At 44.8% G+C, this 25,888-nt stretch overlaps 1 protein-coding gene across 2 annotated transcripts; it reads right to left on the bottom strand.

The window, feature by feature from the left end:
- Positions 1-675: 675 nt before the first annotated feature.
- Positions 676-22,198, bottom strand: RLIM (ring finger protein, LIM domain interacting). 2 transcript variants are annotated; one of them, XM_061598660.1, is made up of 4 exons: positions 22,176-22,198; positions 7,900-8,091; positions 5,231-5,314; positions 676-2,913 (listed from the first exon to the last, which is right to left on the bottom strand). In XM_061598660.1, the coding sequence occupies exons 2-4, from the start codon at positions 8,066-8,068 to the stop codon at positions 1,370-1,372; spliced, it is 1,797 nt and encodes a 598-aa protein (XP_061454644.1). In that variant the 5' UTR covers positions 8,069-8,091; positions 22,176-22,198; the 3' UTR covers positions 676-1,369. The 2 variants fall into 2 exon arrangements, with proteins under 2 accessions (XP_061454644.1, XP_061454642.1); XM_061598658.1 differs by lacking the exon at positions 22,176-22,198 and adding an exon at positions 21,762-22,120.
- Between the last annotated feature and the right edge of the window lie 3,690 nt (positions 22,199-25,888).

Here is a 25,888-nt window from a genome sequence, read left to right as displayed (position 1 = left end):
TTCCACTTAACTGCCATTTAGAAAAAGACACAAGCCACTACTAGAGGGACTGATGCTGAAAGCTGTAGATTCCCAATGCACAGCCAGAGCAGTAAAAGAACTTTGCAGAGACCACCTTGCATACACCTGCCTGTAATCCTCTAATCTTACAGGATTGTGGGGGAGGTAAACGTTATTTCCAGGCTCCTGATATTGTAGAACCTTTGATGCTCCAGCTATTGCTGGACTATAAACCCCATCATCCCTGACTATGAGGCCATGCAGGCTGGGGCTGATGGAAGTCCAACATCTGGAGGATTAAAGGTTAGCCACCACGGATAAAAACCAACCACTGTTTTGAAGGGTTGGGCCACTAAAGGTTTGTATTTTGAGAGCCCCCCCTCTGGGGATGGGGAGAGAGATCCTCGCAGGTCTTCCATTTTCTTTTCAGTGGCACCCCTACATCCAAACAGTGGAGTACAGCCACCCCACTTCTATCTGCTAGGTTGATTTGGCTCTATCGTGTTACCGTAATGCTGTGACTTTAACACTGATGAGAGCAGCTCTTTGCCATCTTGCTCACTTTGGGTATGGAGAGTCACACCAACACATCCTCATTTCTAACCATAGTAGCTTCAGTTCCAAACGCATTAGTACAGCAGTGCACTGGAGAAGTTATTGGTCTGTACAAAAAGCTTTACAGTTTTTAAAACAAAAGTGTGTTTATTTAAACAAGCAGAAGCAATTAATTAATATATTTCCACAGCAAGATAAATATCCCCATTAAACTACCAGCCCATTCTATGGCGTGCCATAGTGTTGGGCTTAAGACAGCTGTACAGTGGGAGAGGGCTAAGATTAGTGTTATTTACATGACCATATTCAATACCCTATACAAGGAAGGTGGGAGGGAGGGAGCTAAAATCAGACTGAGGGGTGCAATTTCATTGTTCTGGCGAGTTTTTGTTTTATTCCACAGTGAAGCATGGGCTGACTATGTAGCTGAAGGACTCCAGTTAGATTCTTCACAGGGAACAGCCATGTTGAGATCTTCAGCATCCACTACACACTGGGGTGGAGGAGGAAGAAAGATGTGAACCTTGCTTGTGTTGGAAAACAGAGAATAGAACAGGCAAGTGTCTTTGGGCAAATGTAGTGGTGTGTTTTGTGTTTTAATTGACCACACAAACCCACTATTATTTTCAGGACCTTAATCAAGAAGGTTCTGCTACACAGCTTTTTTTTTTTTTTAATTCCATTTCATGAGGGAAGATCACACCTTCTCTTTGCTTTACATTTATAACCACCACATTAAAAAGTGGCCACAGAAAAGCAGCTTCTTTGCCCATGGTTAGCCCATTGTGTACTCGGCTGAAAGTTCACACCTGGCTTAGACAACACTCTCTCGGTTACTGGAAGCCAAGACTGCTCGGCGGCAAATCGGGCAGGTGGAATTTTCCGACAGCCAGCGATCTATGCAGTGCACATGGTATTCATGAGAACAAGGCAGCTTTCTAAGTTTGTTCCCCTCCGTGTATTCTGTGATACACACACTACAGGTTTTCAAAGCATCACTTTCACCAAAATTCCTCATGGCGAGGTTGTCAATTTGCTCTTTGGTGAGCCCTCTTGGCTGGTCATCGTCCTCTTCATTAAGCAGAAAAAACTGTGCCAAGCTAAGGAATGGGAGGGAGCCGCTTTCTTCAAAAGTAACTGACCCCCTGGCATTCCGTCCTTCCCGCCTAGCGCCAGCTGTGGAGCCCCCTTCGTTGCTGCCTTCATATGCCTCCCCTGGTCCAGCATCAGGACCTTCACTACTTGAGCTGTTATTTCCACTCACACCTCCACTTGGTGGCTCTGCCATTTCTACATTTGGGTTTGGTGCTGGGCCACCAGGGTCTGCATCACTATCACTGTACATAAAATAACTGAGCTCACCAAAGCCAGTCATGATCTGCCTTAACATGGTTTGAATGGCAACAGACGTCGTCTCACTCAGACCTGTATTCAAGATTCTTCGAATAGGAATCCTAATGGTACTGACATAAGTTCTCACTCCAGCCCTTTCTGAGCGTGAAAATGTACGCCTAAAACCTCCACGCTCACTTTCGTATGTGACAGTATTATTTGGGGTTTGGGACCTTGATCGAGTTCGGTTGGCTATACTGTCTCTCTGCCGGTATTCTCCTGGACGGACTCGTCTCACCTGTAAGTCAAGGACAATAGTCGGTGGCCTCTGCCCAGGAGCTGCAGGTTCTGCACTGCCATTTGTTTCCGGAGAACCTGTTGCCTGAGGAGCAGGTCTTGCTTCAGGGGCTGAAAACAGCACTGTATTTTCACTGGGTGTCTCAGAAGCTGTTGTATGCTGTCTTATCACCATATGTTGTCTTGTTCTAGAACTTCCTTCAGCTTCGGTTACTGGGGGAAGATCAGGTGTCTGAGATGATATATTGTGATGGACCCTACGAGGAGATTCATTCACTGGATTAAGAGGTGACCTACTTCTGTCAGTCCTAGCTCGTGTCCTCCGCTGTTCTGGACTTCGGCTTCTTGATCTTCTCTGGCCTCTGTGAGGAGAAACTTCCTCGTTTACCTCTTCAGGGGGATGAATTTCTGGCCCAGACTCCCTTGCAACAGAAGGAGTGTCAGATCTTGGAGTCTCAGCATTACTTTGGTTATTTTCCAGATCCTCTCCGCTAGATGGCTCTACAGATGGCTCACCCTCAGTTTCTGGGTTTGGGTTACCATTATTACGGTTGACGTTTATTTCTAAACTGAACCTGAAATCCCCGCTGTTTGGGTTAGTCCGGCTCACTGCCCTCCAAGACTGGTTTCCTCTTTGCCCACTTCGTGTTGTATTCCCAGTCTGTCGAACTGAATTAAGCCAATCTATTATGGAATCGCCATTAGATACATCTTCTGTGGACTCTGCACCTGCCAGAGAAGAGCAACTGCCAGAGTTAGGGAACTGGAGCAATTTTGAGCTAAACACTTTCTCAACACTCCTATGAGTTAGGGCTTTAAGGACAAGGTTTCATATTCATTTCATATGCAAATATTTATTGTTGTGACCATGACTGTAATTATAAGTGCACTCTAAGGACTCTGTCAGCTTAATGTGTCTCGCTAAGTTAACAGCAGCAGCAACACTGCCGTCAAAATTGTTAAGACAGGTTTAGCAGTCTGCGGTCCATACAATTCAACTGTTGGTCCAGCAAGAGAAACCTTGCCAGACAATGTGAAGGTGTCAGCTTTATAAACACAAAGCGGGATGAGACAGTACTGTGGGACTTTGGAGCAGGGGCTGCTAATGCTTTTCAGGAAGAAGGCCAGACTGTTCCACAATCAACTCTCTGAGGGCTGCATGTCAAAGAGGCCAAGGTTAAAGTATAGAAGCAAGAGTGGTCTATTTTTTTAAAAAAAAATTAAAACACCATTTTGGAGTTGGGGAGGGTGGTCACATATCTTTTGCCATCACAAAATCACAGCAAGGAACCCACAGGAGTGGCTGGTAAAAAAAATTAAAGAAAGTTAATTATTTTTTTAATTGACAGATTACGGCCTTGAAAGGCCACAAAAACCTTTTGGCATCACAGTGAGGAACCAATAGGAGCAGTCAGTAAAAAAATTAAAAACTCTGGGTTGTATCCAACATTAGTCCTACTCAGAGCTGGCCCACTGAAATTAACGTACATGACTAGCGTAGGTCCGTTAGTTTCAGTGAGTCTACTCTAACACAGTACGATACAACCCTTTAAGAAAGGAAAACTAAACTGTTTTCTTTCAGAAGCTGTTAAAAATTTTGGGGCCACAAAAATCCTTCAGGTATCATGGCATCACAGTGGGGGACCTATAGGATCCATAAAGACTTTTTTTTAATGCATCTTGGAAGACCACACAAAGCCTCTTGGGAGCTGTATGCAGGCTGTGGGCCACTCATCCCTGCTTTAGAGACTAGTGGACTTTTAATGGGCAACAATTTATTTCAGATGAAAACAGTGAACTCTGCATCTGACAGAAGCAGGCTACTGGCTTCGGTTGTACCAGAAGCACAGCTGACTTTGTAGCATCAAGCTGAACAGGATGCCACACTGGACCAATGCCACTTGCATACTTTTAACTGTGACTGAGGCAACAGATGCAAGTTGTGCACCGACTCTCAACAGGGAACACCCACAGCCTGATCCTATGTGCGCTGGCTGAGAAATGATTCCCGGTGAGGTCCACATTCAAAGGAATGCCAGGTAGCCATGCAGAAGCTAAGCATCTTATTTAAACCAGGCTCTCAGCTCTTTATGTGCAATGTTAACCATACTAGCACTGGTGTGCCAACACTGCATGCACAGGTGAGACAACCTGGTTCAAACAAGACACTAGGCATGTGCTTGTTGCTTGCCAAACATGATGTTTAAATCATGCCTGCTTTTAACAACATTTGTCAGCATGTTTCTTTCACTCACTTGTTTGTGACCTTGGGCCAGTCACTGCCTCTCAGCCTCAGAGGGAGGCAATGGGAAACCCCATCTGAATACCCCTTACCATGAAAACCCCATTCATAGGGTTGCCATAAGTCGGGATCGACTTGAAGGCAGTCCATTTTTTCTCCCTCATAACACATCTGAAAATGATTTAACAATAAATCACATCAACAATAAAATGTTGAGGCTTACAGGCTGCTTAGCCAGATGCAAAGTGAGGATATGGGGAGAGACAAAAAAGCTGCCTTTCCCTTCTGTCAGACCAATGAAGTGCTCTTTACGTGCATCTTTATGCGAATAGATGCACAGAGCTATACAAAACATGCTGTAATAAAGCTGATGATGATGGCAGACTGTGATCCCAGCAGTACAAGGTAAATTTGTTTTTTGACATGATGTTGCACATCCCTGAATACAGCATTTCTACTCCTTTGGTTTCTAACATAATTCTTACTGCAAGAGGTTTAGACTGGGATGGGCAGGGTCCTTACCTCCCTCACCATACCAAGTTTGACAGGTGGGTGGGGCTGCATATCATGATGTCAGGTGGTCTGCTTTCTTTTGCCCGCATGAAATAAATCACAGTGATGCTTGCAAAGTGCAGGGTTTTGCAGGCACCAGCAATCAGGTGATTGGCAGTGCTTGCAAATCCCACTTTTGGCACACGTCATGCCTTCATTTGCTCCACTCAGGTGAGCGTTGCTTGGCCAAAACTACCTCACAATCTAAATTATGGAGGTTCCCTGCTGCTGGTTTACATGAACATTACATACCTCTATTATCTTCCATGTTTTGCTGTGGGGGACCTTCTTTAATTTGCTGCAGCCTTCTTAGCAACTCTTCTTCAGTAATTTCACCTGAGGAAACAAGTTTATAAGGAGTGTTCCAGATAAAGCACCTACACCTATTTTCATTCTAAAATGTGACTATTCTGATGAGCACTGGTAACAATATTCCCAATTACCATATCTTGGGAGGCTCCCAGGAAGGGGGGGGAAGAAAAGGTGGAAACAAAAAAATAGAAGTGGTGAGGAAGCATGGCAGAGACCAAGAGGAAACACTGAGGGACACAACTAGTTCAAACAGATATAGGAAGTCAGGCCACATTGAAGCAGAGGTATCCAAGATATCCCTCCTGTTGAAAAGGATTGCTTTCTTTGGCATGTATGTTAGGTACTAAAGCCATCAGTCAGTTTAAGGAGAGATCTGCAACTTCCAGTGCTGTGACAGGGTTCCTTCAACTGCTAATGAAGTTTTGTGGATCCAGATTATTTAGGGAGTGCTCACTGTGCAGGTATTTCGCCTAGATATTTACTTGACAACTCATTTCCTAATCTACTGCTGAACAGCTCATGTGAGGATTGTGCAACAACTGGAACACAGGAGGTACCACAAAGACCACTACTTAATCAATTTTCACCACCAAGGATTTCTCATTTTAAAATACCCCTGCTCAAAGGAGAATCAGATATGCCTGCAAAGCCATCAGGCTAGACTTGCTGAGATTGCAGTTTTAATGACATAGCTTTCCTCAACTAAGAAAATGCCTGCTCCAGAAAGATCTCAGCAGTCCTATAAATCATTTCCTCTGTCAATAAAGCAAGTGTCCCATGTGTGGACAGGCTGCATCACAGGGTGGTGGTGTCTGCAACAAAACACCCACACACCTGCAAGTTCAGCTGGCACTGACTGTTACCTTTCAGCACCAGGTGAAGACTATATATTAGGTCAACTAGTGGGTTTCATCTGACTTTTTAGTGCTCTTCTGTCACAACCTTCTTCTGTTGTATTGTATTAATCTTTATTTTAACCACAGCATCTCAAAATTCTGTACAACCACTTTATAAGGTCGTATACCTGAACAGCAGTACAGAAAACAAGCCACCTTGGGCTCCTGCTGGGAGGAAGGGCGGGATATAAATCAAATAATAAACAATAAATTAAAAAATATGAATTGTGGGAAGTTTGTTTTGTCTGAGACAGTACAGATGAAACAAATGAGAAAGGGGAAAGAATTATCTAACTCTTTAAGTAAAGCTAAACAGCAATATAAGTACACGTTACTACTCAGTTTCTCAGAAATATAAGAGGTAGGTAGGAAAATGCCAACAGTGAAGGAACGGACATAGGTTAACACCCACAAGTTGACAGTCCTAACCAGCATTGATTTGCAAAAGAAGATCAGCTTATGGGAAAGAAAAAAGCAAACCAATGCATGTTCAACCAGCAAAAAAAACCCCACAATGCAAAAGGCAAGCTGGTAGAGTTGGGCATTTGAAAGATCAAAAAGGTCCTGGGTGATCAACCAGTCAAAACTTTTTGAAACATCTCAAGACCGAGCAAGAAGGGAGTCATGGATACTTCTAGGCAGTGAACTTTGCCACAGCTGTCTGCAAGTGTCCTTGCTTGGCAATGACTGCAATTCTAACAGGTCATCAGTAGTAGCTCTGACCTGCCACTAGGGTTGCCCTCCAAGTGCTGCAGGGCTAGGGGGCAAGCTGCCCTCAATCCTACTTTTGCTAACAAATGACACCAAAATGAAATAAAATGAAGCTGCCACTTGCACAGTAGCATTTTTGTCTTCATGGAACATTGCTGATTTTGACCGTGGTCAAATACTGTGAAGACAGCTCACCAGCCAGCCAACACCACTTGCTGGAGCACACAATATGTCTTTATATGTTAAAGAAAAACAAGAGGCCTTCAGAATGTCAAATGTAATCAATTTTGATATAAACAATTATTTTCATTAATTGCGAGAAAGTGGTGATCTTTACATAACATGATGTCACCATGGAAGAATCACTGTATCTTTAAAAGTGTCCAACAGAGTACTGCATCTCAAAGTCAGTTTATATATTTATTCCACTTTAAACACTCATGGCTTCCCGCAATGTCAGAGGCAGCATGCTTCTGAAAACCAGTTGCTGGAAGCCTCAGGAGGGGAGAGTGTTCTTGCACTCGGGTCCTGCTTGCGGGCTTCCCTCAGGCACCTGGTTGGCCACTGTGAGAACAGGATGCTGGACTACATGAGCCACTGGCCTGATCCAGCAGGCTCTTCTTATGTTCTTAATGAATCGTGGGAAGTATAGGTTGTGAAGGGTGCTAAGAACTGTTAAAAGACCCCTATTCCCCTCACAGAACTATAATTTCTAGAGTAGTTTAACAGTCAGCCTGTCTTCCCAAAGAACTTTGGGAACCGCAGCTCTATCAGGGAAATAAGGGCTAACAACTCTTAGCACCCTTCCAAAATTACACTTCCCAGGATACTTTGGAGGAAGCCATTGCTGTGTAAAGTGGAATAATAGTGGAATAAATGCATGGTGTGAATGTGGTCTAAGTTAAGGGTTTGTTAGTAAATCTTGACCGCATCTATCTCAGAGACAGAATTTCTACACACTTCAATTGATGTGGCCGGCATCTAATGCAGGAAGTAACATACCAGGGGTGCCTAGTAAGTTGTTATCTCTCATTAGCCTGTAGTCTTCTTCGCTCAGATTATTTACAAAGTGATAGAAAGCTTCTTCCCGATCCAGTCGGTCCAGCTGACTCTGGCGCTGTGCTTCAGATTGATCGACACTTCCTTTATTATTAGAATCTGAACTTTCCATGTTGATAACAGTAGGGAAAATGTCTACAAAAAAAAAAAAAACAAGCCGTCAAATTGTTGGGAGAGCCAAATTAACCCTGCCCCTTTATAGCTAAAGCTTTAACCAAGGCTGCGGATGCACCGTAACTTTGCAGAAGCATATAAAAACCACAGAATGCAATGGCTGCAGCTTCTTAAGTCTCTCAGACTTAAAAAAAACTGCAACCCCACAGTTGCTGAGATATGCTTGAAACTGTGTGGCAATGAGTTCCAGAAGCAAGAGGTATGACTGGATACATTTTCCAATGCTTTTAGGGCAAGGCTGCAGGGTCCTGCACGGCTCCCTTTTCCTCCCCATCTGCTGCAAGGTCCACCTCAGGGTGCCTCCACCTGCGGAGGTGAAGTGTGTGGCAATAAGCAAGACGGCCTTTTCAGTGGTGGCATCATGTTTACGGAATGCAGTGCCTTGGCAGGTTCAGCTGTCACCAGTTCTTATAGTTTGGGCGACAGCTTAAGAACTTAAAAAGGCAACTGGTGGCCACGCATTTTATTGCCTTATTCTTGGTATTTAAATGACTGTTTTCCTGTTGGTGATTTTTAAAATTGTTTTATGAAGATGTTGCAACCTGCTTTGACACCATAAATAAAAGATAAAACCACACAAAACAGTAAAAACTGCAGTTATGCAAAGGAAGAAACCAGGCAAATTTGCTTCATTTGTATGATTTATAAGGGTTGCAGAACACATCTTTAATTTTTAATCTAGAGTTTGCAGGGCACTAACTGCGATCATCTATTCCATTTGTCAGTGACATGAACAGACGACTTTCAACTGCCTCCTTTGATCAGCTGCTTGCATTACAGAGGGCAATGCTGCCAACCAGGAGTCACCGGAGATTGCACAAAGCATTGCCATCCAAGCCTAGGAGAAGATGTTTGAGAGGAGCACCGGAAACCCTTCACAATTCTCCGCCTGCTAGGCCAGCAAGCTCCGTTAATCCATATTCTTCAGACTACAACAAAAGCACCCACACACCACAAGGTTAGCACCTCATAATTGAAAAGATGGTTGAGGACTTGTATGTGGTTTCTGTAGGATGAATGCTTAGCGGAAAGAGTGTTTCTGTACTTGGCATAACTAGCCATATATCCCTTATGAACTCCAGTCACGTTCTCCAGCCAAGAATCCCATCACTTCCTCAAACCAGAGCTGCTACCACTCTGTTAAATGTAAAATGCATACACTGCAAAAAGTATGAGCTTCAAAATAAAGAACACATAATCATCAAGAGAAATAAAAAAAGGGCAAAGTAGGAGGTGGCAAGCTCCAATTCTGTGCCCTTAAATGCAGGACCCAAGCTTGGTTTTTTGTACTCAAATTGACAATGCAGGAGGCCTAATCTTCATCCAGACCCTAGCGTGGGTGTTTAATCCTCTGCCCCCATCACTACAGTACCAATCCAGATTGGGGACCCTGCACCAGGAATTAATAGGGGAGAAATTCCTATTGATGCAAATATAAAGGTTCTGCTCCCTATGCAAATTGTTGGCAACAAGGTCCCAATATAAATCATAAACATAGTGGGGGCAAAGGATTATTGTTTTTATGATTAGCAACTGTACTGAATGTAGAATTTATACTGATTTTTGTTGAAATGCAAACCACTTTGAGATTTTTTGAAATATAAAGTGGTATACAAATTAAATACATACATACATTAAATACATATCCCCCCCCGCTGGTAATTTCTGCAAAAAAACCCTATGCTTAAAGGCAGTTTGATCCCAAGATTGGTGTAATTGTTTTGAGCTCTGGATCTGGGTTCTGGTAGCACAAAACACTAACAGAATTGTCAACAAGAGATCAGGTGGCCATAAGCAGGTGACCATTCCTTGAAACCTGCCATGCAATTTTTAATATGAGGTATTCACTGCCCATTCCTTGCCTTTCAAGGTCAGAAATAGCCAACGTGGTATCCTTCAGATGTTCAGGCTCCAACACCCATCAGTCTCAGCCAGCACAGGCAGTGATCAGGTATGATGAAAGTTACAGTCCACTGCATCTGCAGAGCATCACATTGGCTAGCCCTTCTCCGAACCATTATTAATCTAGTTAGGAGAACCTACACACTCCCACCTCCAAATGCCTAGTCAATGTTTTTTAGAAGTCAGTTTGCGTGTTTACCTTAGCGAGCAACTTATTAAACTCAAGCCAGTTTAAACTGGAAGCTGTTTCTAGCCCTATTCAGACATCCGCCTCTACCCTTGCTTCGAAAGCATAAAGGAAGGAGTGGGGCCACACTCACTAACCCTGCCCTAACAGGAACCCATGCACATGGAGGCGTCAACTGGATACACAATTCCCACTCAACACATGGAGGGCAGGTATCAAGCTGACAATGATGGTGGGGTGGGGTGGGGCTAATGCACAGTTCCACTCCTCCCTCTGTACAGTTTGAAACATATGGTAGTGTCATTCTACTTTATCATATGCAACACTTTTCCCACTCGTAACTGGACAACTCTCCCACGTTTGTGGTTCCTACAAAACACCATTTTTGGTAGTGCATGCTACCAGAAGTGTACAGGGAGCAATATTACACTGACCACATGACATCATCTTGGCAGCTTGTGTAACACTGAGTATCTGACCAGTCGAGTATTGGTCAAATATTTGTACAGCATTAACCCTTACAGAAACAAATAAACAGGTCTGATACATCTGCTAGCTGCAGAAACAAAGTAGATTCTATTATCATGAAACAATGACAAGGATGAAATTAATTAGCCCCTCCCATTTTATCCTCACAACCACCTAAAGAGATTAATGTCTGAGTAAGGATCTGAATCTAACCCTTTCTTCTGGTCCTGGTCCAGATGCCGGGGAACCTTTGGCCCCCCAGAAGTGGCTGAGCTACAATTCCCAGCAAGCCCAGCCAATAACGATGCCAGCTGTAGTTGAGCAACATCTGGGAGGCTAACGGTTCCCACACCCGTGCTGGTTCACCACTTTAGCCAACATGAAGATCTCGGCCACTAACAACTGCTTCTGTTCCTCTCTAGAGGTGCCTCAGTTACAGCAGATAGCGGGAGGAGCTTTGCTGTGCTACTAGGTTTGCCCTCAACTACCACAGGGTGAGGGGGCAAACCGCCCTTACCAGCAAACAACATTATCATGAAATAAAAAAGAAGATAAGCAATTGTCTACAGCACAGGTGGACAACCTCAGGTCTGGGAGCGGAATGCAGCTCCGCACGCCTCTGTCTGGCCCTCGCGATTCTACCCAGGCCACACCCCTCAGTGGCCCTTCTCCATGCCCCCTTCAAGTGCTTTTGCTGGGCTAGAATGTGTCTTTGAACTATGATACTGCCTCTTCCTTGCCTAGATGTGTGTGGCTGGAATGTTGCCCACTTACAAAGTGAAGTCGCATCTGTTGCTGCACCCACTTTTCCCTCTGGCCCCTCCCCCACTATCATTCAAGCCCATAAGGGAATGCAGCCCTCAGGCTGATCGATAGTGTGGCATACTTGGAACATTTGACCAGGCAAATGGCTAGCATGCCACCAATATACTTTTGTGAATTGAGCTGCATAAGGATTAAAACACAAGATCTTCTTCAAAAATCCAAGACAACCATTCTTTTATAATTTATAAGGAAAAGACAAATTTCAGCACAAAGCAACCAATTAAGTCATCTGAACATCCACTAAGACCCAAACATTGTGTACCAAACATTTTCCAGTTGTAAAAATAAGGTATGGGCTTTTCATTTCAGGCAGCCAAGAGCCTCCACCAGGCTCCAGGAGTAACACCAAAGTGTTATATGCCAATAACACTGAATTCCTAGCTTTAATTTAGTTCCTGCCACGTGCATCCCAAGCACACCACAGTTTGGCAAATTAAATTTTTTTAGCTCTCTCTAACTCCAAAGAGATCTCTGCAGCTCCTCAAAAGACTTACCTAACTTCTAATTTCCTATTACTCAACTCATTTACAGCACCGATGACAGAGAATGCTGTGCCTGTAACCTGCAAATCCTGGATTTCTGCCGTAAGCCAGAAGTAAACACAGAAATGACTAGTCCACAAATGCCTATGTTAAGTCATTGGTGGCACAGCAGTGACAGAAAAGACAGCAATCTTTCTGACTAGCACCTGGAGGAAGTTCTTAATCCACATGACCAGGAAAGTGGCTCTTTACAAAGTTGTGGTTTAGGATGAATAGGAAGGAAATTAAAGATATGTTTGAGAAAACTTCTTCACAGGGCCCGTATCTCTCTCTTGCTACATACACACACAAAAAGCAAAAATAAGGCAGAACTGCCCTATAGACTAATTTACAAGAGAATATTTAACATGCCAACAGTGAGAAATAGTAAACTACATGTTTTCATATACTGCTGTGTTACCATCATGCTTCCAGGACTATAACTCAACTAGAAATCTGAATTTTGAATCTAGGGTTACTACTCTAAAAACCTAGTAGTTTCCTTGCTTCTTTCACCCTAAAGCTTTCAGGAGAGTAACCAGTGGCCCGTCTAGTCCAGCATTCTATTCTCACAGTGGCCAGCCAGATGCCCACGGGAAGCCTGCAAGCAGGACCCCAGTACAAGAGCACTTTCCCTCCCGTGGTTTCCAGCAACCGGTATTCGGAAGCATGCTGTCTCCAACTATGGAGGCAGAGCATAGCCATCATGACTAGAAGCCACTCATAGCCTTGACCTCCATAAATTTGTCTAATCCTCTTGTAAAGCCATCCATGTTGGTGGCCATCACTGCCTCTTGTGGGAGTGAATTCCATAGTTTAACTATGTGCTATGTGCTGCAATTGTATTTTAATTTTATGATCATATGGGAGAGGCATTTGCTGTTTTAATATATTCACTGGCTATTTATCAGATTTATTTGAGTGTTACTAATGTTTATATATAATTTGTGATATCCTGCATGCTATCTTGTGAGAATGTTTCTTTTAAAGGTGGGTTATAAACCTATAAAAATGCATACTCCACAAAAGCTTATGCCATAATAAACAAACCTGCTAGTCTTTAAGATGCCAGCAGTTTATCCAGTAACAAGACCAACATTAATGGAAGAGCACTGCTAGCCTATAAGAACGTGGCCATATATTAAAGGGAAAGTGTCCCCAGAGGAGCAGGCTGCTACATGGAGGCTTGCATGCAGCACATGGGTGTTGGAAGCTCCCATCACAGCATGTAGTAGGCCAGACTTCAGAGGAGACAAATACAAAGGTTAACAAAAACTTTTTTTACTTTGTTTCTAAACTATTTAAACTCTTGTTGCATAATCCTGCTGAAGTTAAGTACTTCAAGTTCCATTGATTTAAATGGGAAAGATGAGCACATGCTTGACTTTCCCTCTTTGAAATAAATGGGAATTTAAAAGTGATTTGCTTTAGCTACATCACATTCCAAGTCTCACATTAATTTTGGCTTCCTGGGCTCAAATGTTTGTGTAGCAACTCTAAACTGCTATCACAAGACTGTAGTTACCGTATATTCCGGCGTATAAGATGACTTTTTAACCCAGGAAAATCTTCACAAAAGATGGGGGTCGTCTTATACGCCGGGTGTCGTCTTATACGCCGGAATATAGTATTTCTCCTGCTTGCAGCCTGGCCCGGCGTCCCCTCCCCTGAGGGGAATCCCCATTGCTCCTCCGTCCCCGCCATCTCCTGCGCGGCCTCCTCCGCCGCAAAATGGCGGCCGGGGCGGGGAGCAGCAGCAGCAGCCTCCCCGCGGCCTCCTCCGTGGCGGCCTCGCCTGCGCCGCCTCCCGCCGCTGCTGCTGCTCCTCCGCCCGCGGCTGCTCAGGCGAGCGACGGGGCCGCGGCGGCGGTGGCTGCTCCTCCTTGGGCGGCCAACGGCGGGCCGCTTTTGTTGTTCTCGCCGCCGCAGGCCGCGCCAGCGCCTCCGCTGACGCACAACCACCGGGCGGCGGCAGCAGCAGCAGCCTCCCCGCGTCCTTCTCCTCCGTGGCGGCCTCGCCTGCGCCGCCTCCCGCCGCTGCTGCTGCTCCTCCGCCCGCGGCTGCTCAGGCAAGCGACGGGGCCGCGGCCACGGCGGCTGCTCCTCCTTGGGCGGCCAACGGCGGGCCGCTTTCGTTGTTCTTGCCGCCGCAGGCCGCACCGGCGCCTCCGCTGACGCACAACCACCGGGCGGCGGCAGCAGCAGCGGGAGGCGGCGGAGGCGGGAACCCGCTGCCGACAGCTGCCCCTGCGGCCTCCTCCTCGGCGCCCTCCACAGCCGCCGCTGCCTCCGGCCTGCTGGCGCCGCGGGAGCCGGCCTACAACTGGCAGGCGACAAAGCCGACGGTGCAGGAGCGCTTCGCCTTCCTCTTCAAGAACGAGGTGCTCAGCGACATCCACTTCTTGGTGGGCAAAGGTCGGTGCGGGCTATGGGGCGCTGGCCACGCAGGGAAGAAAGGGGAGAGGGACGCTGGCTTTTTAAACGGGGATCAGGGTCTTTCTTGCGGCTGGGGGCAGGTTGCTATGGGGGCAAGCGGGTTGAAGAGTTGTGGCTGTGGTTGGGGGGCTGTTATTCCGGCGTATAAGATGACTTTTTAACCCAGGAAAATCTTCTGAAAAGTTGGGGGTCGTCTTATACGCCCAGTCGTCTTATACGCCGGAATATACGGTACCTCTAACTAGATGAGACACTAATACATAATTTTCTCTTCCTCAAAATTAAGATTCCCAACACTTAAAAGAATGGAACACTACCTAGAGCAGCATTCCCCAAGCAGGTACCCTATATAACTTTTGCTCCCATCAGGGCCAGGCCAAATTGCTGTCAGGGATAATGAGAGTTGTAATGTGGAGGGCACCACATGTGGAGGGCACCAGCTTAGGGAAGGGTGCCCTAGAGCAATAAGAAAAATAGAAGATTTTAGAAGAGTAGATTCTCAGCAACTCCCAGTGATCAATTAGTGACTACTCAGGAAAACCACATGGCACAAATCTGAAGTTCATTTCTTTCCAGATTTGTACCTAAACAGGTTACCGACATTGTGGAATGAAATTGACTGATGCTACCCATGATTAAACTTCACTCATGCATACACAGGCCATTCACCAGGAAAAAAAATGGAACACAGGAATCCGCCTTATACTGAATCAAACTGTGAGCCTATCTAGCTCAGTACACCAACTAGAAGTGGCCCTCCAGGGTTTCAGGCAGAAGTCTCTCCCACCCTTACCTGGAGATGCCAGGGATTGAACTTGTGGCCTTCTGCAGATGCTCTACCACTGAGCTACGGCCTTACACAATTGTCTTATGTACAAGAGATTTCCCACTCCATCTCGACAACAGAGCAAGGGATAGTTTGAAAGATCGTAAGTTTCTCAAATAAGGTCAAGTTCAAAAATGATGACTTAACACATCTGAAAACAGCTATCAGAACTGGTCAGTGCCTTTTCCTATCCATCAAAAGGTACAGCTTTTTAGTCATTCCTTTTAACAATAAATGTAGGTGGTTCCATGCTTATCAGTTTGTAAGCAAAAACCAAACCAGACCAAAAATAAAGTAGTTATTTCCACATACTGGGGGGCACTCCCTAGATTTGTGTATTATGTATTATGTTTATAAATTTAAAAATATAGATTTTAAACCTCAAACAGTTCAAAAATGAGAAAATACTGAGAGTATCAAATTGGGGGATGGGAGCAAGAAGGAAAATGGCAAGGGGGAGACCAGCCTACTCCAGTACTTAAGAGCTCATAATATCTTGGGGGGAGGGGGGATTGAGGTTTGAGGGATGTGTAAGTTAAAAACAGCTCCCCATTCTATGTGTTTCAGAAAGGGGGAAGGAAGTCACCTTTGCTTTTCTCCCCAATCTTCAGAACACTCTTCCCTTTGAATAAAAAGGCACAGAGCGCCCCAAACCTTGACTCTTTGCTGTTATCTAATACAGAAGGGGAAATTTCAGACTGTGGAAGTTGAGACACGCGTCCTGCACCTCACCCCCATGTCACGACCCTTGTACAACACTGCAACTCTCCTGTTCCATGAGAGTTTTGTTGCGTGTCTCCACTTGTATCAATATGTTCTTAAGATCAGGCTTCTAAAGCAAAATATTAATTCACCAAAAGCTAGATCAGGGTGCCTTCTACAGGATCATTTTATCTGGAAAACAAGGGCTGGTTTAGACATGACACATCATGCCTGTGTGCTTGCCCTCTGCATTTGATGCTTGTATCGTAGCCACTTGAAAGCAATTTCCCATTTCAGATGCAACAGTTTAATCTTGGACTATGGAACACAATCTAAAACCAGGATCCATTATTAAAGTAGTCTGAAAAAGAGCAAAAGGGGAAAAAATCTGAATATCCACCAAGCCTCTTCATGATTTAAACCAAATAATTGTTACATTTGAATATTTTATATCATTTTATTGCAAACCATGTAGTTAAGTAGGATATAGATCTCGTTCAACACAATAAACTGTAGTCCCAGTATATATTCTGAAAGTACATCAGGCCAACACCATGCCAAACCCAAGGATGTTTGGGGTTGGTCAATGCCTGGATAGAGAATCACATGTGGGCTCCCTTGGATTTCATGATGGAAGAAAGGCAAAATATAAATGTAATGAAATCAGTTTAGCCAGCAGCATGGGGTGGAAAAATTTCCATTTCACAAGTTCATTAGTAACAGTGAACGGATGTCAATTGCAATAAATGTTAGACCAGGTGGCAGTTAACGTTTTTAGCTTTGTTTACTGAATACAAGTGAAATAAACATATTAAATTAAATCAGTCTCTAGGGCAATGATCTTCATCTGATGGGTTGGGACTCAATACTGGGTCATGGCCTGTTCAAAGGTAGGTTGCCACAGCAGCAGTACCACCATACAAACAGATGGTAAACATTTAGGAAATGGGTCCCAATACATGTTTGGGTTAAATGTGGGTCCCAGGTATGAAATGGTGGGAGACATCTGGCCAAGGGCATCAGAACATTTTCCAATGCAAATTACCATAATCTGCACAGAAAAATGTTCAAACTTTCCCAGAAAGTCTTGTAATGGAACCAAGTATTAGACTGTTCATATTCTACCGGGATACTTTTGCATCAAAATATCACAAATCATGGATTACTATATTTTAAATAATATTTTATCTATAAAATAGTATTTTATACCATTCAATACCTCTGACATCATGGCTTTTAGAAATTACATGGAATAAAAGATGTAACAAACTCTACATTTCTACATACATATATGAAGGAATTGTCAAATAATTTTATGCCATCTAACCAGAAAGTCACAATAGGATCTTTAAGGGATGCAAAACAGTATGGGCAACAATTATGAGAATTTCCAAAACAGAAATCGTTTAGCCATTTATTCTGCATGTACGAAACCAAGCAGAAAGTGTTCTCAGAGCACAGGATTTTGCTGAAGACAGCATACCTCAAACACTGTCTGAAAAGCTCTAATACTGTAAATATTTCATGGAAGCAGAGATCTCTTTAATTCTTACTTGTCCCAAGGGTCTCTGAAGCCTGACTTAAAGTGACATTAAGCTACCATCCCCATCCACCCCAAAGTTTTTTCACAAAGGCCAAGAGGCCCTCTGGGAGGGATAGTGGCAACCACAAATAAATGACTACCAAGGCCTACCCAAATTTGTGGGTCCAGCATGAGTGCCAGTGAATACTTGGGTATTATGTCATCCCAAACCATAACATCCCATAAATCAGAATATGACAGACTATAGTTTCAGGCACGTTAAATACAGCCCTGTCCACAACTGAAAGGGCACACTGCCCACTCACCTCCTGCCTAGTATCTTGTATCCCCTTTGCTATTCTCTTACTGTTGGTACGCTCCTTTCCCCTACAGATTTTGAGGCCTGGCGCATGCTTGGGAATAGCCCATGCACTCCTTTCCTCTGGGACTGCCATCACTCTTCTCGTTTGCCTTAATCGTTGCCTAGTGTTACATCTGTACCATTGCTAACATCATTAACGTTAACTGGGGTGTGAAACTGGTTTGCAGACCCCAATTATTGCTACATCATGATTAAGGAAAATGGGGGGTGGGTTGAAAAGACATGGCCTGCTCCTGATGTCTGAACTATGGAGCTACAAGTGGTGCTATTCCCTCACTCCAGACTTTAAAGGAACCATCTGAGGCTTGGAGGGACAATAAAATGAAAGAGTGCACACAGAAACACTCTGGCACTGCACTACATTTCAGAGTAGAAACCACAGCAGCAGTAGAAACAAACTGGATAGGGAAAAGTATAACTGTATAGGAAAAGTATAGGAAATATATAGGAACTGTATAAGAAAAGTATAGGAAATAACTGCTTGCCTAAAAACTCACTCCAGAGCCCTCTTCAGGTGCTCTACCTTGTGCAATTACCATCACTACCTGGCCCCACCCTCTCCATGTATTGGGGCTGAACATCTGCAGCAAGGAACCTTCATGGCTGCGAAATTTAGAACCTGAATCTAAATAACCAATGAGGAGCTTTATCCCTGTCAAGTGTTCATCCTCCAACACATAAGGACTGTGGGAGCCAGTGATACAAGGAAGGGGCAGCGAGTGCATCCCTACAATTCCATTTACACATGATGTAACTGTGAAGGGGGAGGAGCCTGAACAAGGCTTAGCGGCAAATGCAGAGTTGCTCCAGTGGTAGCATTTACAAAGTCTCTCCTACACACAAACAGCAGCAGTTGAGGCCAGATGTCAATAGGAGAGGTCACTTTCCCCCCACCATAGAAAAGGAAAGGCCCTACTTGTGCATGCAGGGCTACCTCAGAGGATCACAGCCATTGTATTTTTAGGCAACATACTTAGGGTTACAATCTCACCACCTCACTATAGCAACAAATCAGCCATTTAGGATTTATGATGATTCAATTAAGTAAGTAAAAGTATCTTGATAAGCACAAAAACTGTAAGGCCTTTTCTAGTTGCCTTTTAAAAATACTTAAATTATCACAGAAGCATCAGTTTCAGATCATCAAATGTTCCAGTCTGGGGTCCTAGAAAACAACAACCCATTTCAATATTACTCCTGCTTTTATATAAGCAAAGAAGTAAAATTTGCCACCAAGGCTTTTTATTTTTATTTTTTGAGACTTGCAGTTTTTAGACAAAATATTAAATAGCAACAAAATTAAAAAGATCTTGTGAGCAAACCTGACTCGTATACATCACAAAGAAAATTATCTGAACTGGGAATCACACACATATGTCCCACAGAGTTTTATAATTGCTCCAAATTAAACGCTGGCATTCATGGTGTCACATTTTTTTCTGAGCTTGGCAGGAAGTGAGACACAGCACCTTCAGAAACACTGACACCTCTGGAGAGAAATAAGGCTTAACAGTTATTAGTCAGTAAACAACTGGTTACTTCCCTGTCAACACAATTATATTTAATAATTAAATACATCTTCCCTTTCTAATCAATACTATATTCTTCTCTCTCTCTCTCTCTCTCTCTCTCTCTCTTTCACATTTATTTTTATTCCTGCTTGCGGTTTTCACACATCCAACTCTATCACCTTTCAAATTACTGGAAAGTCTCCTTCCCATCCCACAAAAAAACAATTTTGCCCACCCGCTACCTGCCCCTGTTGCTTGGAGATCCCTCCCGCAATAGCTTTCTAGTGCCATCTCTCTTCCTCGTCAAATCCCACTGCTCCTGTGAAAACTTTTGGCTTAAGCCCATAGTCCACATCCCCAAGTGGAACAAAGAGCAGGAGCAGTTAAGGAGATGTGAGCAAATACAATTGCTACTCTTGCCCTTTCCTGGTTCTCTGCAGTTTGGACTGCCAACTATTTAAGGTAGGGTCTTTTTTTTTTTTGCTTACATTTTCTTATGTTAATCACCATACACAATAATACAACCATATACCAGTTAGCTTTCTAAAAGCTTGAATTTCACTTGAAGCAACTGGACTTTCTTCCCCCTGCCAAGCTTGGTGGGCAACTTCTTTACTATTTCAACATTAGCTGGCTCCTTCTGGGAGCAAGGGCAAGACATACATTTAACAAACAAACAAACATTACCTGCAGCCTGAACTTAAGTAGCACAGTACAGGGGGCACATAAACCACTGCCAAGCAGGCTTTGTCAAGTGGTATGCATCCCAGATCAGCAGTTTTGGTATAACTGTCACAGGCCCTGTTCACACATAACCCTAAGCCAAACTATGGCTCACTATGAACAAACAAGCATGCTGGTGCACAGGAAAAAAATCTTGGCCACTTCGCTTCTCCCCTGCTCCTGCAGTTTCACTATGGCTTAGTGCTACATCCAAATTTGGGCACATAGTTTGTTTTCCCCAAACCAGATGTCTCAAAGTATTCAAACCCCTAGTTTTAACTCAGTTGCAGTTAGCACTAGACGAGCAAGGAAGATTGTTTGAAGTTCCACACTACAAGGATAAGTGCAAGTCCAATTATTCAGAAACAATGACTTGAACTGTGTGTTACAACAGCTCAAAGTTAATGTTTGAGATACTTGATTCTGTTTTGGATTGTTTCTAGTTTACAAATCATATGGTTCCTCCCACCAAACTACCAAAAGAACAAAAAAAAAAAGATATACCATGACTGAGGTTAGAGTAGATAATCCCCAAAAGTGAAGGCAGAAAGATAGTCTTTTGCCTTTTCTGACACAAGCACTCATCGAGTATGTTGAGATTTATTCCAGGAGAAAACAGAAAGGAGAAGTTAAGACTTCAGCTGGATTTCTACAAGTGAAAACATCCATAAAGTACTAGTTCTGGGTGGGATTTCCCCATCTGTTCAGCCAACTGCAGTTAGAAGTAAGGAGTGACTAGCCTCGACAATACTCTTGAAACACTTGATTAAATATAAAACTTGAGCTACAGCCCTAAAAACTCACTCTCTTTCTCAGCAACAAGAATTCAAAGGGCCTTTACCTGTATTCACCAATACACCCCTGGAAGATTAGGCTGCTGATAATGCCTTTGGAGGGGAGGTGTATAACATGTATGTGCATTTTGGGAAAGGGAAGAGAAAATGGTTTGCTGCCTAACTGGAGTCAAGAGACATCATTGTCAGACAAAATGCAACCTTCGTGAGATCCCACACTGGCTTTTGGGGGGAGGGGAAAAGAATCACGATGCCACCCTGTATTTTCAAGATCATCAAGAAGAGACCACAAAGTGAACAGCCATAGCTCAGACCTCAGTGGAAGAACTGCTTTGCATGCAGAAAAGCCCAGGTTCAACCCCTGGCATCTCCAGTTTGGGCTAGGAAAGATCTCCCCATGCCTGAAACCCTAGAGAGCCGTCAGTGTAGCCACCACTGAGCTAAACGGACGGTCGGTCCTATATTCCTAAAGGAAGGAAAAGCCTCCATCCCAGACACGCTGATCGGCCAGGAAGGCCCGCCGGTGACAGCGGGGCCTCAGCCTGGAAGGGGCGCCCGGAAGAACCAGCAACTCCTGGAGAGGCTAAAAGCAGCAGCAGCAGCGGGGGCGCCCTCTTCCTCACAGCCCCCCACTACTCGCGCGGCCTAGCCTGGCTACGGCTCCCGGGTTTCCCGTCGTCCCGCTGAAGCGGCGGGATCTCCCTACCACCAGCGGCAGCAGCAGCCCGGCAGGAAGGAGGCCAAGAAGCGCCGCTGTCAAGCCAGGCGAGGACCCTTCGCGGGTGGGTAGGCCGAGGAGCCGCCGCGGCCTCTTCTCGGCTCGGCCACTCACCGCCTTCTTCCTCCTCCTTTCCGGCGTCTCCGTCCGGCGCTCTCCCTCGCACCCGCAACGGCCTGAGGCGCAGCTCCTGTCACGTCCCGCTTCCCTCTCCTCCTCCTTCCCCCGTCGCGAAGGCCCAGCGGCGTCTGGCGCTCGGTCGTCCCCCTCCGTCTTCTCCTCCCTTCCCTCCCCCTCGCGCTCTCTCAGGCGGCCATCTTATGCTCCATTGTTACTAAGGAACTTGGGGCCGGAAACGGTGTGTATAAGCAGGGGAGGGAGGGAGGCGGTCAAGGCTTGGGCGGCTGTTAGCGGCGCACGCAACAGAGGAAGTGACGTATACGGCATGTCTTTCCACCACCCCCTTCCTCTCCATCACCGTCTCCACCACTCCAGCCCCTCCCGCGCGAATAGTGAGTGCATGCGCACTTATCGTCTTCGCCTCTTCATCGTCGTGACGTGTACAGGCCGATTGGAGGTGCCGGAGGTTTCTTAAAAAGCCACGCTGACCATAGAGTCGGGAGGACTAAAGAAGAGGGAGCGGGCCCTATGCGTTGCGGTTTGGGCGTCCATTTTGAATAGGAGCCAAACCAATTATGAAGAAGGGGGAGGGGCATTAGAAAGAAAAAGAGAGAGAGAGAAAGAGGGGAATTTCTGAAAAAGGAACTAAGGAGAGATGGCATTCTCAGCTTTTGGGAACCGCTGCCTTTTTTAGAGTGGCTCCAAAATGTAGCTTCAGGCTGTGCAGGCCCCAGTTCTCCTCCTGAAGGAGGATTATTATAAATAATAATATATTATTATAATAATAATTTAATTAATTATTGTATACCACTTCATACTTCAAAAGAAGCCTCTAAGCGGTTTACAGTGTTATAAAAAATGAAACAAAATTACACATTTGAAACAGTACAAAACATTTGAAAAGATCGTCTTAAAACATTAACATCTTAACATTAGCATTAAACTTCATAAAAACCATATTAGCAACCAGTGTACTATCTCAGAGTGTAGGTGGGCTCACGTGACTGAATCCCCCCCCCAAGTTAAAATCATAATCATATCCATCCACTTAGAAAAGGAACATGCCAAGGGGGAAGAGTTGCCGCTGTGCCAGTGTCTCCATACGCAGGGATTTTAAAAAAAAGTTATTAAAAAAGAGAAAGATGGAGATTCACTCAAAGCTTGCAGAGCAGCTTATAAATCAATAGAAATAACAAATGGTGTAACCGTTGTTATAATGGTACCATTTCAGACTGCGTGGGACTGGAGGCTTGCCTGACTGCAGCTCTAGAGGCCAGTTCTGAGTGCAAAATGTTTAGCCTGGAGAAAACAGAAAAGTCAATTAAGGGGAGACTTGATTTATTTCTCTCTCTTGGACAGCCAGTGTGGTGCCCCCCCCATATATTCTTGTTGTTATTATTAAATGTATTACCAATCCTTTACCAATATATGCATGATTAAAAACAATTTAAAACAAATTGTATTTACAACTAGAGAGGGGTGGTGGCCTCCCAACTTCCATCAGCCCCAGCCAGCATGGCAGGGATGATGGGAGATGTAGTCCAGCGACTTCTAGAGGGCACCATGTTGGCCACACCTGATCTATCTTATTTATAAGCTGCCTTTTGTTTATAAAAGTATTTCTATACTGTCCTCTCGCAAAACATCACGGTGGTGTACAGTGACATAAAAGCATGTAAAATCTATTCAAAACAACTATTAAAATGACTGGTTATTCAAGAGACATTTTAGACAGTTGCACAGGCCTCTTGGCACAGAAAAAGTATTCCAGAGACTCTTGACGCCTGCTGAATCTCTGCTGGAAGAGTGTTCCATAGCATGGGACTGGCAGACCAATGACACCAAATGCGACTTCTGGTTGAGACCAGTCAGGCCTCTGTAACACAGGGGACAACTTTACTATCTGGTCCCAGGGTGCCACTACATTAGCTAAAACCTCATAAAAATAGACATCATAGGGTTGCCAGGTTCAGGGGCTGAGATTGATCCTGTATCTTTAGGAGAAGAGAAAGTCAGCCAAGTGCAGGTGTTTTTGCAACCTTGGAGGCCGGGTCTGGCAACCAAGAGGTCTTCTGTATCGTTAAACGTTGTGCAGGGGGAAGGGAGAATTCCACCTTCTTGTTTTTCCCATTACAGAGTTGAGTACATATATGGGGAAATAATAGTAAAAACCACAAGATAAAAATTAAAAAAGAAAATAAAAAACAAAAAACATAGAGACAGTGTCAGACTCACCTATCAGACCCTCTCAAAGGCTCTCCGGAACAGGATAGTTTTTACAAGTTTCTGGAAAGCCATCGAGGGAGCAGAATGGGCTTCTTGAGGCAGTGAATTCCAAAGCCTAGGAGCCACAACTGAAAAGGGTCTCTCGATCGTGCCTGTTAGTCTTTTAATTCCAGGCACGCAGAGGAGACCATAGGCAGATGATCTTAAATCTAGGTCAGGAGCATATGGATGCAAACAGTCCCTCAGATACATTGGTCCAAGGCCATTTAGGGCTTTAAAGGTCAAAACCAGCACTTTGAATTGGGCCTGGAAACAAATTGGGAGCCAGTGGAGTCTGTAAAGCACAGGGGTAATATGCTCCCTACACCGAGCTCCAGTTAACATTCTGACTGCAGTATTTTGAACCAACTGTAGTTTCTGAACCATTTTCAAAGGCAGCCCTACATAGAGTGTATTACAGTAGTCAAGCCTCAATGTCACCAAAGCATGTGTCACTGTAGCCAAGTCAACTGCTTCCAGGAACGGACGCAGCTGGTAGACCATTTTGAGATGGCCAAAAGCACTCCTAGCCACCGCAGCCACCTGAGATTCAAGCAGCAGGGCAGGATCCAGGAGGACTCCCAAACTGTGAACCTGTTCCTTCAAGTGGAGTGCAATCCCATCCAGTTTTCCCCTTGGCCAGCAACACTTCCATCTTATCTGGATTAAGTTTCAGTTTGTTCACCCACATCCAGCCCTTCAGAGACTCCAGGCACAGGTTTAGGATGAGCACTCCCTCCCTGCAGTCAGAAGGTAAGGAGAAATAGAGTTGAGTGTCATCAGCATATTGATGACATTGTACTCCATATCTCCAGATGACCTCTCCCAGTGGTTTCATATAGATGTTGAAAAGCATGGGAGACAGAATGGAACCCTGCAGGACCCCGTAGGCCAAAGGCCAGGAGTATCAGCAGTAGTCTCCCATCACTACTTTCTGGGTCCTGTCCATCAGGTAGGATTGGAACCACTGCAAAACAGTGCCTCCCAAACCCATCCCAGCTAGACAGCCCAGAACGATACCATGGCCAATGGTATCGAAGGCCACCAAGAGGTCCAGCAGCACCAACAGGGATGCACTCCCCCTGTCTGATGCCCAGCATAGGTCATCAAGCAGGGCAACCAAGGCAGTCTGTGTCCCATGACTGGGCCTGAAGCCCGATTGAAAAGGGTCTAGGTAATCTGATTCACCCAGGAAAACTTGGCGTTGAGCAGCCACCACCCACTCAATCAACTTGCCAAGAAAAGGGAGATTAGAGACTGGGCGGAAGTTGTTAAGATCTGCAGGATCTAACGAAGGCTTCTTTAACAAAGGCCTTATCACAGTCTCCTTCAACAATGTTGGCATAGAACCTTCCCTTAGGGAGGTGTTAATCAAATGTGCCAACCAGCCAGCCGATCCCAATCTGGCAGATTTAATTAGCCAGGATGGGCAAGGGTCAAGAGAGCAGGTAGTGGCCCTCATTTCTCCCAGAATCCTGTCCACATGCTCAGGCTTTACAAGCTGAAAACTATCCATAGAAAACTGACCAGAGGAGGCCTCGGGGACATCTGGTACAACTGTAATTAACGAGGAGTCCAAGTCAGTCCGAATGCAAGTAATTTTAGCTGCAAAGTGCCTCACAAACATGTCACAATGAGCGACTGAGGAATCAGTCTAATATGGGGTCAGAGCCCCAAAGACCCTAAACCACCCGAAAAAGCATTGCAGGATGACACTGAACAGATGCAATGGAGGCAAAGCTTTCTTTGCTGCCATCACTGCCACATGATAGGCTCGAAAATGAGCTCTAGCCAGTGTTCGGTCGAAAACAGATTGAGTTTTTCTCCATCATTGCTCTAGCCGTCATCCCTGCCAT

The sequence above is a fragment of the Rhineura floridana genome, chromosome 16 (genome assembly GCF_030035675.1).
Source record: "Rhineura floridana isolate rRhiFlo1 chromosome 16, rRhiFlo1.hap2, whole genome shotgun sequence".
In the NCBI taxonomy this organism is placed as follows: domain Eukaryota; kingdom Metazoa; phylum Chordata; class Lepidosauria; order Squamata; family Rhineuridae; genus Rhineura; species Rhineura floridana.
The sequence above is the reverse complement of the archived record's forward strand: the minus strand, read 5'-3'. Positions and strand labels throughout refer to the sequence as shown.

Bases quoted from the DNA above. Each gene is read 5' to 3' on its own strand.
- RLIM (XM_061598660.1), bottom strand. From the start codon at position 8,068: ATGGAAAGTTCAGATTCTAATAATAAAGGAAGTGTCGATCAATCTGAA. The intron at 5,315-7,899 runs GTATGTTACTTC...TTGTTTCCTCAG, and splicing joins CAACTTACTAGGCACCCCTG to GTGAAATTACTGAAGAAGAG. The intron at 2,914-5,230 runs GTATGTAATGTT...CTTCTCTGGCAG, and splicing joins AAACATGGAAGATAATAGAG to GTGCAGAGTCCACAGAAGAT.